The sequence below is a fragment of the Cuculus canorus genome, chromosome 27, assembly GCF_017976375.1.
Source record: "Cuculus canorus isolate bCucCan1 chromosome 27, bCucCan1.pri, whole genome shotgun sequence".
NCBI classification, from domain to species: Eukaryota; Metazoa; Chordata; class Aves; order Cuculiformes; family Cuculidae; genus Cuculus; species Cuculus canorus.
The window spans coordinates 6,283,938-6,300,131 of NC_071427.1; the positions used below are offsets into that span (position 1 = coordinate 6,283,938).

Here is a 16,194-nt window from a genome sequence, read left to right on the forward strand (position 1 = left end):
GTCATCACCAACCTGTCCCTCGCCGAAGCCCGCGGGCAGTGGGACAGCTGCAGGAAGCAGCTGGTAGGTGCTGGGGTGCATGGGGGGGTCCCGGATCCTGCTGCGAAACCTGCAGCTGCCAGGCTTGAACTGGTGCAAGAGAGTGCCCAAGCTGGAGCCGTCAGCCCCTTCCCTCTGCCCACGCTCAGGGTGAGCTGGAGGGGAAAGCCTCGGAGCTGGAGCAGGCACTGGCCAGGATGAGCGAGCTGCAAGGTGAGTCCTGGGCTGGGGGTGGTGGTGACAGGCGTCTGGGTACAGGCAATGGGCCCTGGGCCACCCTGATCCCATCCCCTGGGCCACCCTGATTCCATCCCCTGGGACACCTTGATCCCATCTCCTGGGCCACCCTGATCCCATCCCCTGGGCCACCCTGATTCCATCCCCTGGGACACCTTGATTGCTTTCCCTTGGCTCATCTCATCCCCATTTCCTGGGACACCCTGATGCCCACCCCCTTGGTCACCTTGATCCTCACCCCCTTGGCCACCTTCATCCCTGTCCTCTCAATCACCCTGATTATCATCTCCTGGGACACCCTGATCCCTGTCCCCTGGGACATCCTCATCCCCATCCCCTGGACACCTTCATCCCCTGGACACCTTCATCCCCTGCAACACCTTCATCCCTGTGCCCTTGAACACCCTCATCCCCCGGACACCCTCATCCCCTGGGACACTCTCGTCCCTGCCCCTCGTGTCATCCTGCTCCCTGTCCCCTGGGACACCCTGATCCCCGCCTGCTGTCACCTCCCGGCAGAAGAGAACGGGGCGCTCAAGGCGGAGGTGGCCCAGCAGCAGGAGCAGCTGGCGGACCTGCAGAGCAGCAGGTGAGCCCTGCACCCCCCTCATTGCCCCCAGCCCCCCACTCTGTCACTGACCCTCCCTGTCCCCCACAGGGCCAGGCTCCAGCTGCAGAACCAGCGGCTGGAGCAGGAGCTCCAGGACATGAGGAGACAGTACTCAGGTGGGAATGGGCTCCCAGCCGTGTCCCTCAGCCTCTTGGCTCTCCTGCTCTCCGGGATGCTCCTCCTGTGAGCCCGAAGGCGCGGGGACACGAGCCTCACTGAGTCCCCATCCCTCGATCTGGGGTGAGGAGCGGTTGTCCCCCCGCTTTGGGTTGTCCTCCTGCTGCGGGAGCCCCATGCTCGCTTGCTTTTGCCTTGGCATTGTCTACGCTGTCCTGTAGGTCGAGGCTCTGCTCACCAAATCCATTCCATTTCACCGTGGGGACATCCAGGGGGAGATGATTTCCCTCCAGCCGCCAAGGGCTGTGCCCAGGGTGAGGGAGGGGACAGAGGTGTCGCAGGGCTGACCCGAGCAGTGGGAGCCACAGCACTCTACGGTTAGGTGGTTTTCAACCAATTTCTAATAAAACTTTGGGAAAATCCAGTGGTTCATTGCTCTGGTAATTCTGGGGACCCGGCGCCCTGACTCTGGGACAAAGAGGGGTGCAGGACCCCCTCAAGCAGATGGCGTTTGAGCATCCCCAGCACACACCAGACCCCAACTGCATCGCCCGCAGCTCTGACCGGGACAGAGCATCCTCCCACCTCCAGCACAAACAAAGTCTATTCTGGGCTGGGACCTGTGAGAAACCACAGCCCAAAGCCATGTTTGGTGAGAAAAAGCCCACACACGGCAATTACGGCAACCCAGGGCGTGACCTGCCCCGGGAACTCTGGCACATCCCGGGCAGCCGCCGGCAGAGCGGGCGCGCGAGCCCATGTCCCCCTCCGGCATGGACCCCGCGGTGCCCAAGGCCACCCTGAAGGTGCTGGGTCTGTGCGCGGTGCTGCTGGTGCTGGTGGCAGCGGTGACGGTCTCCGTGGCGGTGATGGTTTGGCGCTCGGAGGCGGTGGGGAAGCTGCGGGGCTGCCAGGAACGAGCAGCCAACAAAAGCCAAGAGCTGGGGAACCGCGTGGCCGAGCTGGAGCGGGAGCGAGCGCGGCTGCAGCGGGCGGTGGCGGCGGGCACGCGGGTGGAGGACGCTCTGCGCCGGGAGCTTACCCAGGCTCGTGGTGGTGGCAAGAAGCTCAACGCCAGCCTGGTGGCCTGCCAGGAGCGGGCGGTAGGTGTTGGTGGGGATGAGGATGGGGATCAGGGGGTCGTTGGCCACCGAACTGCATGCACAGGGCGAGCGAATCTTGGGTGGCGAGGAGGGGCTTTGAGGGGAACTCCGCAGCCAAGACAAGGCTGATGCTTCTTCCCTTTGAGGGGTTTGAACAGACTCCTGGAACGCTCCACCGCATGGGAAGGATGTGGCAGACACGCAGCCTCCAGGGACCAAAAGCTGGCAGGGGAGATGGGCTGGGAAGCAGCCACGGGTTGGGGGACTGGCAGCTCTCTGGGGTGCACGGTCACCGTCTTGCATGGGACACCCCAAAACACGAGTCCCGGCTGCCCCCGGTCCCACTGTGCCCATGCCTGGCCGGGATCGGCTATTCTTGGCCGTGCCCAAGCTGCTCCGCACACGTATAATTACCCAGTCCCAAAGCAGCAGCGGAGGCCGGAGCTGGTGCGGAGCTGCCGTCTCTCTCCTCCCGGGTATTTTTAGCTGTGGCCTCAGCTGGGAAAGGGCCTGGCCCCAGCTCCGAGGAAGAGCCGCGTCCCGCCGCCCCTCCAAGCTCATCCGGCCGAACAATGGCCCAGAGAGGCTGGAAAAGTGCTCCGGCTTCCCAGGGCTGGCGCCGGGAATGGAGCTGGGCTGGGCAGACTCTCTGGGATCAGGATGGGGGGAGAGCCCCGTCCCGTCCCAGGCACCGGAGATGCCACCATGGGGTGGTTGGGTGGCGCAGGGCTCCCACGGCATCCCTGCATCCTCACCAGGCTCCAGCTGCGCCATCCCTCCAGGGAAGAGGGATTTCCTCCAAATTCATGTTCCTACCTCCTCAAGAAACATGACGGGGTGGACCTAAGGTCACTGGGACCAGCGTGGGGACGTGGGGGAGTGGTGAGGAGGGCAGGGGTCCAGCGGCGGATGGAGAGCTGGGAGGACACCGTCCACCCCTGTCCCCACGCTGCCGCGTCCGCTCTCCCCAGGCCAGGCTGGAGGCCAACGTGACGGTGCTTTGGGACGAGGCGCTGGCCCTGCGGCGCGAGCGGGCTGAGCTGGCCCGTGGGAAGGCGGCTCTGCAAGGTGAGCTCCGTCTGGATATTGCATCGAATCATGGAATGGTTTGGGTTGGAAGGGACCTCAAAGCCCATGCAGTCCCACCCCCTGCCATGGGCAGGGACACCTCCCACTGGATCAGGGGCTCCAAACCCCATCCAACCTGGCCTGGAACCCCTCCAGGGATGGGGCAGCCACCACTGCTCTGGGCACCCTGGGCCAGGGCCTCCCCACCCTCACAGCACCTCCCTGCACCCCCTGATCAAGAGCCCCTCCCCAGCTTCCCTGGAGCCCCTTTCCCTATTGGAAGCTGCTCTAAGGTCTCCCCAGAGTCTTCTCTTCTCCAGGCTGAACCCCAACTCTCCGCCTGCCCTGGTACGGGAGGTGCTCCGGCCTTCAATCACGCCCATGGCCTCCTCCAGACTCGCTCATCCTCTGGGCGGCTCTTGCACCCCTCTGTCCACCACACGGGCTCCAACACCTCCCGCCAGGACCCTGCCTGGGGTCCCCTGAGCCACACACACTTTGTGGGCGATACGCGGTGGGACCAGCATGGGTTTGGGCTGTTGGGGTGCGCAGGTGACCCCGCTGTCCCCCCTGTCCTGCAGAGGAGCTGGCACGGGGCGAGGAGCAGGCGCTGGGGCTGCGGCAGCGGCTGGAGGAGGCAGCGGAGCAGCGGCGAGCGCTGCGGGCACGCGGGGAGCAGTGCGAGGTCCGGCAGAGAGAGCTCGAGGCCACCCTGTAAGGTCCCTGTCCCCCCGCATGGGCTGGGCACCCCAAAGCACCCATTCCCCAGCACCTTCAACCCCCTGCCCCGTCCCCCCCCCGCCCATGGGGGCCCTCCGTCCCCCCACCCTGGGCCAGGACCCCCCTGCCATGGCTCTGCTCTCCCGCAGGCGCGACTACGCGGCTGAGATCGATGCGCTGCGACGGCGGGCGAGGGTCCGAGCGACCGGACGCAGGTGCCCCCCATCCCGGTACTTTCTAGGGGTGCTGCCCTGCCTGGGGTCGGCTGTTGGTCTGGGGAGGGGGATTCACTGCTGCAGCCAGACTGGGTGCTCCCCGTGCTTCCCAGCACGTGCCATCGTCACCGGTGTCCCCAGGGGAGCAGGACGTGGGGGCTGTGTGGGGACTCACTCCCTGCTTTCCTTTCTTTTGCAGGAAGGGCTGAAGCCCTGCACCCCCCGACCCACTCCTTGCCGGGGGGGCTGGGGGCCAGGCTCCCCCAGCCGGAGCCCATCATTCCCAGTCCCACAGCGCCCCTTAGCACTGGGACCCAGCAGCAGCTCAGCCCCAGAGGTATCCTGACCAGAGCCGGATGGACGATGCTGGTGGTCACCGTGTGCCTTCATCCCATAGCGCATCTTCATCCCACCGTGTGTCCTGATCTCACCAAACATCCTGATCCCACCGAGCATCCTGATCCCACTCTGTATCTTCATCCCACTGTGTGTCCTGATCCTGCTGCCAGTTGTGATGCCACCACACATCCCGATGCCACCACATATCCCGACGCCACCACACATCCCGATTCCACCACTGCGGGAGGATGGCAGGGCCAGAAGTGTCAGCAACCCAGCTTTTGGGCAGAATTTTGGCTCAACCAAGGGATGGTTTCATCACTGACTGCTTGGAGCTGATCATTAACCAGCTCCAGGGTTTAATGCCACATTCCCAGCACGCTCCAGAAACTGGGAAGAATAGGCAGGCATTTGGGCAATAAAGCCTGATAGACTCACTGGGATGTCTCCCTGTTCCCCCTTGAGCCCAGTTGTCACCCCATGAGCCCAGCCGTCGCCCCCCAAGCCCAGTGGCCCCCACGATCCTGCTCCAACCTCACACACCTCCCAGGGCTTTAACCCGCTCTGCCACCGCAGTGCCCAGCAGCTGCCAGGACCAGATCCAGCCCCACCAGGGACCCCGCAGGTACCCCAGGGGTGCCCAGCCAGGGACCGTGCGGCTGAAGCAGGGAGCGGGGACGGGGATCAGCAGCTGCTGCTGTTTTCCAGTCACTTCCCAGCATCTTTGATCCACTTTGAAGAAGGTTTCCAGGAAAGTTGCAGATTTTCCTGCCACCGCGGCATCCTGTGCAGAGGGCAGGCTGGCTGCACACAGGCATCCGGCCCCCTCCATCCGTGCTCCCCGGGGGCGATCGCCTCCGCGCTCCCCAGCTCGGCGGGCTCGGGAGGGTGCTGGCAGGCAGCTTCCCAGGTGAAAAAGCCTTTGTGAGGACAATCCTGATTGTGCTGGGGCTCCCTCAGCTCTGTAGGGTAGGACCAGCCCTGTTCCCGCACCCCAAATCTGGTGGTCCCAAAGTGAGACCCCAGCCCTACAGCATTTGGAGACAGAGAGGGGACCCAGACAAAGCTATTCCCGTGGTCCAACCTCAACACAGCGCCATTCCCAAGGTCCAACCTCAACGCAGTGCCATTCTCATGGTCCAACCTCAATGCAGCACCATTCCCAATCCAACCTCAACGCAGCGCCATTCCCAAGGTCCAACCTCAATGCAGTGCCATTCCCAAGGTCCAACCTCAATTCAGCGCCATTCCCAATCCAACCTCAACGCAGTGCCATTCCCAAGGTCTAACCTCAACGCAATGCCATTCCCAAGGTCTAACCTCAATGCAGCTGGACACCCCATCGAGAACCCCTGGTGGCCCCCGGAGGCTGTGGGGAGCCCTTGGGACGAGCTCCAGAGGGAGCATCCAACCAGCAAAGCCACCGACACGCTGGGGTCCCGGGGATGGGGGTCCAGCAGAGCCCTGGCAGGGTCCCCGCGGTGGGGACAGGGGCTGACTCACCGTTATTTGTAGCTCAGGAAGGAAACGGCAGTAGCTGAGAATGGATTCAGGACTGACACCATCCCAGCCATCTCCGACACTTCCCGGTCCCCAGGGACCGCGGCGCAGTCAGAAGGCAGGAAACAGCGAGCGGCTTGGGGTCAGCACCCGGCTCGGCTCCCAGCCAACCCCCAGCCCGGGCTGGGCATCCTGCAGAGCTGGGGGGGTCCTGGGGGCAACGGGGCGCTCCATCACACCCCGGGCTTCTGCAGGATGGGGACACGGTGGCGATGGCAGCGGCCGGGATCCCATCAGGGTCTGGTTGAGCCCAGACAAGGGGGTGCCATGTCGGTGGTCACTGGTGCTGAGGGTCGGACGGACAGCATCTCCCCTCCCTCCGGTGCCGGCCACGCTCCTGCACGCACCCAAGGTGACTCCTTCTCCCTCCCCTCCATGTCCCCAGACTGTCCCCAAGCCACCTGCACCCCCGTGAGCTCCCAGGGGACCCCAGACCCGGATGGGGGCAAGGGAAAGGATTGCAAACCCACAGTTCTTTCCCCCCATGACGGATTCGGCTGAGCCGCTGTGGCAGTGTTGCCGGTGTAGAAGCCATCCTTGTGTGGGGCCAGGCCTCCACGGGCTTGGACGGGGCTTCCTCAGCAGCCTGGGGACCTGGTGGGAAGAGAGACCTGGATTTGCCCCTTGCTAAGCCCAGCAGAGATGCCCCCAGCTGGGGACGGGACCAGGAGCGGCTCCTTGGGCCCCGTGGCAGGGTTGTGGTGGGAGCGGGTACGGCTCCCGTTGAGTCACGAGGTTCAGGATGGACCCTCCTGCTTTCTAAGCTTCACCTCAGAGGAGAACTCACCTGTGGCTGGATCCACCCCGGTCCCAATCTTGGTCAATGGTTTATGACTGAAGGACTGTGTGATACATGGATTCGTGTCAGTCATCACCCAGAATTAACATAAACGTCGGTCACCTGTTTAAAGCAACAGATAAAAATGAGTTTGGGATTGCTGCTGATAAACTCACTGTGGCGTTAGTGCTAGATCATAGAGTCATGGAACGGGTTGGGTTGGAAGGGACATCAAAGCCCATCCAGGGACACCTCCCACTGGGTCCGGTTGCTCCAAGCCCCATCCAACCTGGCCTTGAACACCTCCAGGGATGGAGCAGCCACCACTGCTCTGGGCAACCTGGGCCAGGGCCTCCCCACTGATGACTACAATCAGGTAACAATGATCACATCACTATACAAGAAGGAACAATTGAAGAATTGACTCAAGTGAGTAGTTATTTTCCCGGGGAAACATCTGACAAAGTCAGAGGTGCGCAATTCTTACCTAGAAGGGAGGAGGAGAGGTCCAGGCCCGTCTACCCATCCATCAGCTGAAGTGGTCGTTGATTCCTCCCCAAAGAAAGAGTTTTCACACACCAGTCCTATACTCTTTGATAAGTCTTTGGCACCTCTTGGCGAGGTGGGATGAAGTCAATCAGCATGTGTTGACTGGCTCTTGGCAAGGCTTGCTGTGGCATCAGAAGCAGGGACTCAACGGGTCGTCACGTCCTCAGGGCAGGAAGCTCAGTCCCTGTTTTCTGGGGGGGGGTCTCTTCTTAACAGCAGCAACACCAGGCTGTGAGTCCACCACCTCACGCCCTGGAGCTACTAGAAGATGGGGATGAATAATCCTGGAGCTACTGACGTGGGGTTGAAGCACTTAGAAAATAGGAAATGCACATGGAATTCTTGAACACAAAGCTATGTCAGGATGCTGTCCTTTTCCTGCTTTTCATCCTCACTCTTTCTTCCTTCCCCAGAAGACATCGTTTCCATTGTTTACTACACATTTCATTCTTATACAAAAGCGATGTCGCAATTGACTCAGCTGATTTAAGTGACCACCACCACTCGATCCATCTGACTTGCAAGATATGTTCGTTCCTTGTTTATCAAACCGTTCCCTTTTGCAAACCCACGGTGAGGTCGGTGTTTGCCATCCACAAATCCTACCAAGTCCATTGCACCCCCAGGGTGGCAGCACCCATGGGTGCCGCAGCTGCACGTTCCCACCAGTGGCTTCGTCCCATGGCCCCACGTCACTCTCCCCACAGCCCGCTGCCAGCCAGAGCCCACAGCCTTCCTCTGTGAGGAGCAGGAGAGCAGATGTGGAGCATCAATCCCTGCGTGCCACCAACCTGGCAAAGCAGTGAGGTCCAGTATGGATGTGTGTGCCACCATCCCACCACGAGGACATGGTGCCAGGACCAACCCAAGCGCCTGGTCTGGGCAGTGCATCCTCCTCCATCACCCCGTGAGTGAGGACCGGTGGTCGCAGCCCCTTTGGGTTCCTCCCAGGGACCCATTCTCCAGTCATCCCCTGCTTCCCACCATTCTGGGGACCATTTTGGGGTGCAAACCGGTCCCAGTGGTGCGCCAGGTCCTGGGGGAGCAGGGTCCTAGCCTTCGCTCCTGTCTGTTAGCAACCGGGAACAATAGTCGTCCCACAAACAGAAGCTGCGTCGTGATAACCTGGCGGGTCGGAGGCATCCGGAGAGGCAGGAAGGAGCCCAGCAGAAGGAAATATTAAATAGAGCAATATAAACACGGCGGCGGGACAGAGCTCCGCCCCAGCGCGGCCCCGTTGAAAGGGGCTGCCGCTGCCGGGTGGGGTGCGCAGAGCATCGGCGAGATGGAGAAGAGCAGCTACACCGTGGCCAAGTTTGGTCTGGAGGCCAAAGAGGTGATGCCCAAGCGGGATTGTGGGTTTTACGTGAAGTACATCTTCCTCTTCACCTCCCTCATCCAATTCCTCATCATCCTGGGGCTGGTGCTGTTCATGGTGTACGGCAACGCGCAAGCGGGCACGGACACACACCTCCGGCTGCTGGAGGAGCAGCTCCAGGATCGCTACAGCAAGATCATCACCCTCAGCGGGAAGAACTACAACCTGACGCGCACCCTCAATGCCACCCTCAAGGAGAAGCAAGGGCTGCAGGTCCTCGCCCAGAAGGTGCAGCGGGAACTGGATAAGTGCAATAGCACCCAGCCCCCCAACCCTATCCCCAAGGTGAGACCTCTCCCCAGGGAGAGCCGGGGTGGGCGGTAGAGCCCCACCCATGGGTTCTGGGAGATGGGACCTCGCTCCAGCCCCACAGGCTTTGGCAGGGATGGATGAAGAGGTACAGGGAGGGCAGAACCTCCTGGTGATGCTGACATCCCAGGGTGGTCTCAGCCCTGGCACCCCAGAGGCAGCCCCCAGCTGACGGGGTTCCCATCTCGCACTTCCCACCTTTTCCTCCCCAACCCTTCCATCACCACCCGGGAGGAGCAAGGTGATTCCCAAGGGGTCCTTGAAGGATGCTCTGACCCCCTCCCTTTTCCTTCCCCCACCTCAGCTGCAGGAGATGATGAAGATCATCTTCTACCAGAAGACGAAGCTGGACGAGTGCCACATGACCATCAGCCTCATCAATGCCAGCTGCAGCGGTAAGGGACTCCCCCCCACTTTGGGTGACCCCCACCTTGGGTGACCCCAAGCCTGGACACCCCCCTCCCAACCCCTTGGGGACCCTCAGCACCCCTTGGGGACCCCCAGCACCCCTCGAGCACCCACCACAGCCCATGCCCGGGGGTCTGCCCCCTACCTGGAGTGGGATGTCACCCCGAGATGTCAGTTGGGAGCTGGTGGAGACCACGCACTCCAACCCTGTGCGCCCTCCCCGTGTAGCTGACAAAGCGCTGCTGCGGAGCCAGCTGGACCAGACAGCCCTGGCCAAGAAGGAGCTGGAGGAAAACTGCCGCAAAGCGGGTGCCACGTTGACCCAAACCACCCAGGAGCAGGAAAGCTGCCAGCGGGACCTGCTCACCACCAGGACCCTCTGCGAGTCCACCAAAACCAACCTGGAGCTGCTGAAGCACGAGTGCAGTACGTTGAGGGCCGACATGAGCTACTCCTTCCAGCGCATCAAGGAGACGCTCAGCCCCTACAGCTGCAACACCGTCCACGAGCAGCTCAGCTGGCTGACGCAGCGGGCAGAGGGGCTTTTCCTCTGGCAGCAGGACCGAGAGACCAAATACGTGGGGAAAAACGTCTGCGACATGAACCTGCGCCAGTGCCACCTCAACTGCTCCGGGGAGAAGCAGCAGTTGGAGAAGCGGCTGCAGGACGCGGAGAAACAGGTCAAGGGCGGCCAGGAGGAGAAGAAGAAGCTGCTGGGAGAGAAGGAGCAGCTCAGCAAGGAGCTGGAGGAGAAGAGCAAAGCTGCTGCGCAGGCGACGTACTTCAAGGAGCAGCTCAACATCTGCATGGGCTCCAAGGTGAGGGACCTGCTGAGGCATGGGGACATCCCAGGCACCTTCCAGAGCCGTGCTGGGAGCACGAGGCTGGGCACACACATTCCGTGTGCAGAGAAGGGCAACAGAGCCGGGGAAGGGGCTGGAGAACGAGTCTTGTGAGGAGCAACTGAGGGACGTGGGTTGTTTAGCCTGGAGGAGGCTGAGGGCAGACCTCGTCACTGTCTACAACAGCCTGAAAGGAGGTTGGAGCGAGGTGGGTGCTGGGCTCTTCTCCCAAGTAACAAGTGATGGGATGAGAGGAGATGGCCTCAAGTTGTGCCAGGGAGGATTAGATTGGCACTGGCAGAGGCTGCCCAGTTTGGTGCTGGAGTCCCCATCCCTGGAGGGGTTTAAAAGCAGATGAGGTGCTCAGGGATGGTTTGGTAGCGGATGGGGATGGTTGGACTCGATGATCGCAAAGGTCTTCCAACCAAACGATCCCATGAGCTTTAGCAAACCCACCTTTCTTCTACAAACACCCTTCTGAGCGGTCCAAGCTGCTGCTGCACCCTCGGGGCCCCTCGCCCAGCGGTGCCATGCCGAGCAGGGCAGCACCGACAGCCACCACCCATTCTCCTCCGCAGATGGACGCCTTCTTCGACATCACCGGCTCGCGAGTGCCGGGCAGCAGCGTGCGGCCAGGACCCTTTGCCAGCACGGGCTCCTATGTGGATGTTCTGAGGAACCAGGGCATCTTTGGGAACATGGGTGAGTCCTGGGGTGGCCGTTGCTGTGGCACCAGCTTCCCATCACGCTGGGAGCCACCATCCCCCCCGGCGCCGAGCTCAGACTCCGCTGCTCCATCCCACCAGGCAAAATCAACGCGGAGGAGATCCAGCGGTCGGTGCAGAAGATCATGGAGCAGTACACGTCCACCCTGAAGAACCCCAGGTGAGGGGGGCCGGGGTGGGAACCCATCGGGCTGGTGTGGGTGGAGGGGCATGCAGTGCCAGGGGCCTGATCCTGCCCTCTCCGCAGCGGCTAATGGCCAATTGGTGCATGGCAAACGGCAGCGAGGGGCTCGAGGACAAGCCCAGGAGGTGCTTCTCGCAGCACGGATGGCAAATCTCAACCAGAAGCAAGTGGCCGGCACCGGTGGTGTTGTTCCCCTGCCCAGGCTGGGGGCCACCAGCGTGGTGGGGGCCAGGGCCACCCTCCCTTGTCCCCTTCCATGACCGCCCACGCTCACCCCCTCTCGCGTGTGTACCCGTACGCTTGGAGACTGTAAATAGAGCCGGCCCTGAGCACCGACACAGCTCGTCACATGCGTGCCTGGATGCCTGTGGGGGCGTGCAGAGGTCACAACTGGGATGGGAACTGGGAACATCCCGTCCCGGCTTCACGTGCCCCGGCCCTGGGCTTTCCCGACTCGCTAGCGGGAAGCGCGCGAGGCCGAGCGAGCGGAAAATCCTTGGCTGCCGAACCCTGGCAGCCCCATCCTGTCCCTGAGCCCCCTCGGCACGCCAGGGCGTGGGGCCGGGGCACAGCGGCAGGCGCAGGACGCGCCGAGCGTGGTGATTAATTGCCGGCTGCCACTCACTGATTTACAGCCACGCTTCCCACTCTTTCCTGTTGAAAGAGCTTTTCCTGCCTTCTAGGAGGCCTGCACGCCATCCCCTTCCAGCGCCTCGCCAGCGGCCGCAGCGTTCCCAGGGTGTCCCCATCCAGCGCCTCCGGGTCCCATCTGGGTCCCCAAGTCCCACTGAGGGAGGCAGCCAAGCCCCCCACGCTGCGCCCCAGGGCTGGGGGTGCCCTGGGGGTGCCGGGATGGACCCCGCTGGGATGCTGAGCTCTGCATCCCCCATGCCCGGTGCCCGGTGCGGACACCCCAGGGGGGACGCCCGGGGTGGCTTTTCCCTCCCAGACACTCCAGCTCCTTCTCTATCCTCCGGGCCAGGAAACGGAGCCTCTCCTGGTGGTTTTTTCCATGCTTGGGGCTCCGGACATGCTCCCACCATCCAGGAAAACACCACAGCCCGGGATGAGGATGCAGAGTCCCACGGCACAGGGACCGGGGAGGGGGAAGGATGTCGGAGCCGCCAAAGGCACCACATTTTAATACCAGCACGGAGCCCAGAGCTCCCCTGCCGCACCCTCGCTGCTGGGGGACCCCTCGTTGCGCCCCTCACTTGCCAACACAGAAGTCCCTGAAGATGATGTCGAGGACCTCCTCGGCGCCCACGTGGCCGGTGATGCGACCCAGGTGCCGCCGCGCCAACCGCAGCCGCTCGGCCGCCAGCCCCAGGTCCCGCCGGCGCTCCCGGTCGTAGCGTGCCAACGCCGCCGCGCAGTCGCCCAGGTGGAGGCTGTGCCGGCTCTGGGTCAGGCTGGGCGAGCCTGCCAGGGGGTCCCCGCACCTGGAAAAGGGGGACAATCCAGCCCGGAGCAACCCCTCGCGTGGCAATGGGGAGGTGGCGTCACCGCGCCGCGGCGGCCGGTGTCCCCCGCCGTCCCCCCACACTCACAGCCGCGCCAGCTGCCGCGCCAGCAGCTCCAGCAGCCGGTCGAGCCCTTCGCCCGTCTTGCAGGACAGGAGGGTGGTGGGGGGCAGGGGGTCCCCGCGGGCGCAGGCGTCGCGCAGAGCGGCCCCGTCCCCCCGCAGCAGGTCAGCCTTGTTGAGCACCAGGATGCAGGGGGGGCTGGTGGGGGGCAGCAGGGACCCCAGGGCAGCCCCCAACCCCGACGGCTCCGTGGGCACCGCCGCCGCGTCCAGAACAGCCAGAACCAGGTCTGCTTGCTTCAGCCTGCCGGGAGGTAGGGCAAGGGGTCACATCCTGCCACCTCCCCGCCACCCCAGCCCCTGCGGTGATGGGGACCCCCCCGGCGCCCCCAGCCTCACCGTTCCCGTGCACGGCTGACCCCCTCCTGCTCGATGGGGTCGGTGGCCTCGCGGAGCCCGGCAGTGTCGCTCAGCACCAAGGGGTAACCACCGACATTCAGCGCCACCTCCACCACGTCCCGCGTCGTCCCCGCCACCGGCGACACGATGGCTGCCGGGCGCCGGCCTGGTAATGGGGGGCAACACGATGATGGCGGAGGGACCCCTGCCCTCACGGGGTCGGGGACAGCGGCTGCCGTCGCCGGGGAGGGGGATCCTCGCCCCTCGTGCCGCGCTCACACAGCAGGTTGAGGAGGCTGCTCTTGCCCACGTTGGGGGGACCGGCGATGACGGCGTGGACTCCCCCGCGGAGCAGCTCCCCGCGGCGCCCGTCCCGCAGGTGGGCCCCGATCTGCTGCGCCAGCGCCCGCACGGTGGCATCCACTGCGGAGAGAGCGGGGGGACATGTGGCAAAGGGGGGGACAAGAGGGGAAATGTGGCAAAGGGGGGGGACAGCAAGGATGAGGGTCCTGTCCGCCGCCCCCCGCCCTACCAGCCTCACCTCGGGCCAAGACCTCTTCCTCCACGTTGTCATCCTCACTGAAGTCGATGTAGGCTTCAAGGTGGGCGAGAGCCTGGGGGTCAGCGGGGACAGCTCGGCGCCGTGTCCCCAAACCACCCGTGGGCGCAGGCGGGTTGGGGTCTGTGCCCCCACAGCGTACCTGGGTGAGGGTCTCGCTCCAGCGCTCGTAGAGCCGCCCCAGCTCGCCCTCCATCTGCCGGAGCGCCTGCCGCCGCTGCGCCTCGGTCTCGGCGCGGATCAGGTCCCCCAAGCCCTCGGCCGCCGTCAGGTCCAGCTTCCCGCGGCGAAAGGCTCGGCGCGTGAACTCACCGGGCTCGGCGGGACGCAGCCCTGGCAAGCGCCCTGGCAGCGCCGGCATGAGCCCCGCTCGCCGAGCCGGGGGGTCCCCTCCGGGGAGGGAAGGACAGGGGGAGCCTCACCCAGCGCCCGCAGCACCCCGCTCAGCACCGCCGGCCCGCCGTGCACGTGCAGCTCCGCGCAGTCCTCGCCGGTGAAGCTCTGGGGACCTGCGGGATGGGACATCGCCCCGCGATGGATCCCTTCTCTTTGCCTGCCCCTCCCACGGCAGCATGCGTGGCTCCAAGCCCTGGGGGCTTTTGGGGGGCTCAGGAGAGACCCCTCGAGACCCCCACAAGCAGCTGTGCTGCAGTCACGCAGGATCAGTGCAAAGGGGCCAGTGCTGAGCCCGGAGCAGCCATGGGGGCGTCTTCCCCCAGCCGGCTTCACCGTGCCAGGGAAGGCAAGAGGGGCTGTGCCGGGCACCGAGACCCCTTCACCGGGCACTGAGACCCCTCCCCAAGCACTGAGATCCCTGACTGGATGCCGAGAACCCCTCCCCAAGCACCAAGAACTCTAACTGGGCACCAAACCCCCCCACATACACACACAAACACCAAGACCCCTCCCCAGGCACCGAGACCCCCACGGGACACTAAATACCCTTCCAAAGCATTGAGATTTCTGACTGGGCACCATGACACCAAGCTCCGAGACCCCAACCAGGCACCGAGACCCCCTCCTCAGGCACCGAGCCCCGATGTCACCCCCACCTGGGAACCAGACGACGAGGCCGCGGTCCAGGGGCTCAGCGGTGTCGGGGTCCCGGATGCGCCGCAGGGCCAGGACGCGGGGCGGGGGCGGCTCGGGGCGCCCGGTGAGGCTCTGCAGGGCCCCGCGGCTGCCCGGCCCGCTGGTGCGGATGACGGCCACCCCGCAGCGCCCATGGCCCGAGGAGAGGGCGAAGATGGTGTCGCTCGCCGCTGCGGAGCAGAGGCGCTGCGCCCCCCTGCGATGGGGCAGGCAGCTCAGAGATGGGGGGCAGGAGGGTGAGCCCCTCTTTGCGCCCCCCCAGGTGGGGCACAGAGGGTGCTGGGATGCACAACCCCCACATTCACCCCACTAGGACCACCCCACCCTGCGCCCCACAGACCCAAAGGGGCTCCCGCTGCACCCTGGGGTGCAGACCCCTCCCTATGCCCCCCAGGATGTTGGGGTGTGCCCCCTCCTTGTGCAGCCCCCCACCCTCGGTTGCACCCCCTCCCCAGGCCTGGGACAGGCAGGTGGGGTGCAGGGGCTCACCCTTCTGCCCCTCTCCACACACACTCCTGTGCTTCGGGGTGCATCCTCAGCCCACACCCCCCTCAAAAGCACCAGGGCGCACCCCCTCCCCAGGCGCCCCCTTACCTCATGCACCCCCTGCTCCCCTTTCCCACCCTCTCCCCCTGCCCCGGGTTCCTCCAGCCCCGGGCACACCCCCATCTCACAGCCCCCCTCCACAGGCGCCCCTTACCCCACGTGGACCCCGTACCCCGGGTTCCTCCAGCCCCGGGTGCTCCTTAGCCCATGCACCCCCCTCCCCAGGTGCACCCTCACCCTCTGCACCCCTCCCCACGTGCCCCTTCTCCCCATGCACCCCCCACGTGCACCCTCCCTCCCCTACACCCTTTCCTCACACCCTTCCCCTTCCCAGGTGCACTCCCCATCCCATGCGCCCCCTCCCCATGTGCCCCCTCACCCCACGCACCCCTCCCCACGTCCAGCCCCCTCCCCACGTGCACCCCCTCCATGTCAGCCCCCTCCCCACGTGCACCTTCTCCCCATGCACCCCCCCATGTGCAGCCCCCTCCCCACGTGCAGCCCCTCCCCACGCGCCCCCAGACCCCACCTGCGCCCCGCCGCCCCCAGCGCCCTGCGCAGCGCCATGAGCGCCGCCCGCCCTGCCCCGCGCGGCCCTAGCGCCGCCAGCGCCTCGCCCCGCCTACCCCCGGTGCCGATTGGTCGGGGCGGGGCTGGAGGCGGGGCTTATACCCCGGACCCCGTTTTGATTGGTCCGCTGCCCCGCGGGGACGCTCGACGCTTGAGGCCGCGCAGGGCGCCAGTGCTTCCGCCCGGCGTCGGGCGGGGCGCCGCCGGGGGTCACTGCATCCCCATCCCACTCCCCATTCTGCTCCCTATCTTGATTCCCATCCTGATTCCCACCCTGCTGCCTATCCCGCTTCTTATACCCCATCCCAATTCCTACCCTGCT

General features: G+C 64.7%; 3 protein-coding genes and 1 long non-coding RNA gene across 9 annotated transcripts; 2 read left to right on the forward strand and 2 right to left on the reverse strand.

The window, feature by feature from the left end:
• The first annotated feature begins 1,604 nt into the window (after positions 1 to 1,604).
• Positions 1,605 to 4,943, forward strand: LOC128849265 (coiled-coil domain-containing protein 194-like). 3 transcript variants are annotated; one of them, XM_054050352.1, is made up of 5 exons: positions 1,605 to 2,106; positions 3,078 to 3,174; positions 3,756 to 3,888; positions 4,044 to 4,124; positions 4,309 to 4,445. In XM_054050352.1, the coding sequence occupies exons 1-5, from the start codon at positions 1,762 to 1,764 to the stop codon at positions 4,316 to 4,318; spliced, it is 666 nt and encodes a 221-aa protein (XP_053906327.1). In that variant the 5' UTR covers positions 1,605 to 1,761; the 3' UTR covers positions 4,319 to 4,445. The 3 variants fall into 3 exon arrangements, with proteins under 3 accessions (XP_053906327.1, XP_053906328.1, XP_053906326.1); XM_054050353.1 differs by having other exon boundaries at positions 4,044 to 4,109; positions 4,309 to 4,440; XM_054050351.1 differs by having other exon boundaries at positions 4,044 to 4,943.
• Positions 4,944 to 4,950: 7 nt separating this feature from the next.
• LOC128849266 (uncharacterized) lies at positions 4,951 to 6,910 on the reverse strand. The gene is made up of 3 exons (XR_008447287.1): positions 6,796 to 6,910; positions 5,739 to 6,602; positions 4,951 to 5,708 (listed from the first exon to the last, which is right to left on the reverse strand). It is a non-coding gene; the product is annotated as an uncharacterized LOC128849266 (long non-coding RNA).
• A 1,176-nt stretch (positions 6,911 to 8,086) lies between these two features.
• Positions 8,087 to 11,478, forward strand: PLVAP (plasmalemma vesicle associated protein). Its single transcript, XM_009568337.2, has 6 exons — positions 8,087 to 8,998; positions 9,327 to 9,417; positions 9,659 to 10,248; positions 10,851 to 10,974; positions 11,079 to 11,157; positions 11,245 to 11,478. The coding sequence occupies exons 1-6, from the start codon at positions 8,621 to 8,623 to the stop codon at positions 11,249 to 11,251; spliced, it is 1,269 nt and encodes a 422-aa protein (XP_009566632.2). The 5' UTR covers positions 8,087 to 8,620; the 3' UTR covers positions 11,252 to 11,478.
• Positions 11,479 to 12,093: 615 nt separating this feature from the next.
• GTPBP3 (GTP binding protein 3, mitochondrial) lies at positions 12,094 to 15,920 on the reverse strand. Of its 4 annotated transcripts, none has more exons than XM_054050495.1 (9): positions 15,832 to 15,920; positions 14,717 to 14,952; positions 14,087 to 14,260; positions 13,807 to 13,997; positions 13,647 to 13,719; positions 13,385 to 13,528; positions 13,106 to 13,271; positions 12,732 to 13,010; positions 12,094 to 12,623 (listed from the first exon to the last, which is right to left on the reverse strand). In XM_054050495.1, the coding sequence occupies exons 1-9, from the start codon at positions 15,867 to 15,869 to the stop codon at positions 12,392 to 12,394; spliced, it is 1,533 nt and encodes a 510-aa protein (XP_053906470.1). In that variant the 5' UTR covers positions 15,870 to 15,920; the 3' UTR covers positions 12,094 to 12,391. The 4 variants fall into 4 exon arrangements, with proteins under 4 accessions (XP_053906470.1, XP_053906469.1, XP_053906472.1 ...); XM_054050494.1 differs by having other exon boundaries at positions 12,192 to 12,623; positions 13,807 to 14,009; XM_054050497.1 differs by having other exon boundaries at positions 12,194 to 12,623; positions 14,087 to 14,173.
• Between the last annotated feature and the right edge of the window lie 274 nt (positions 15,921 to 16,194).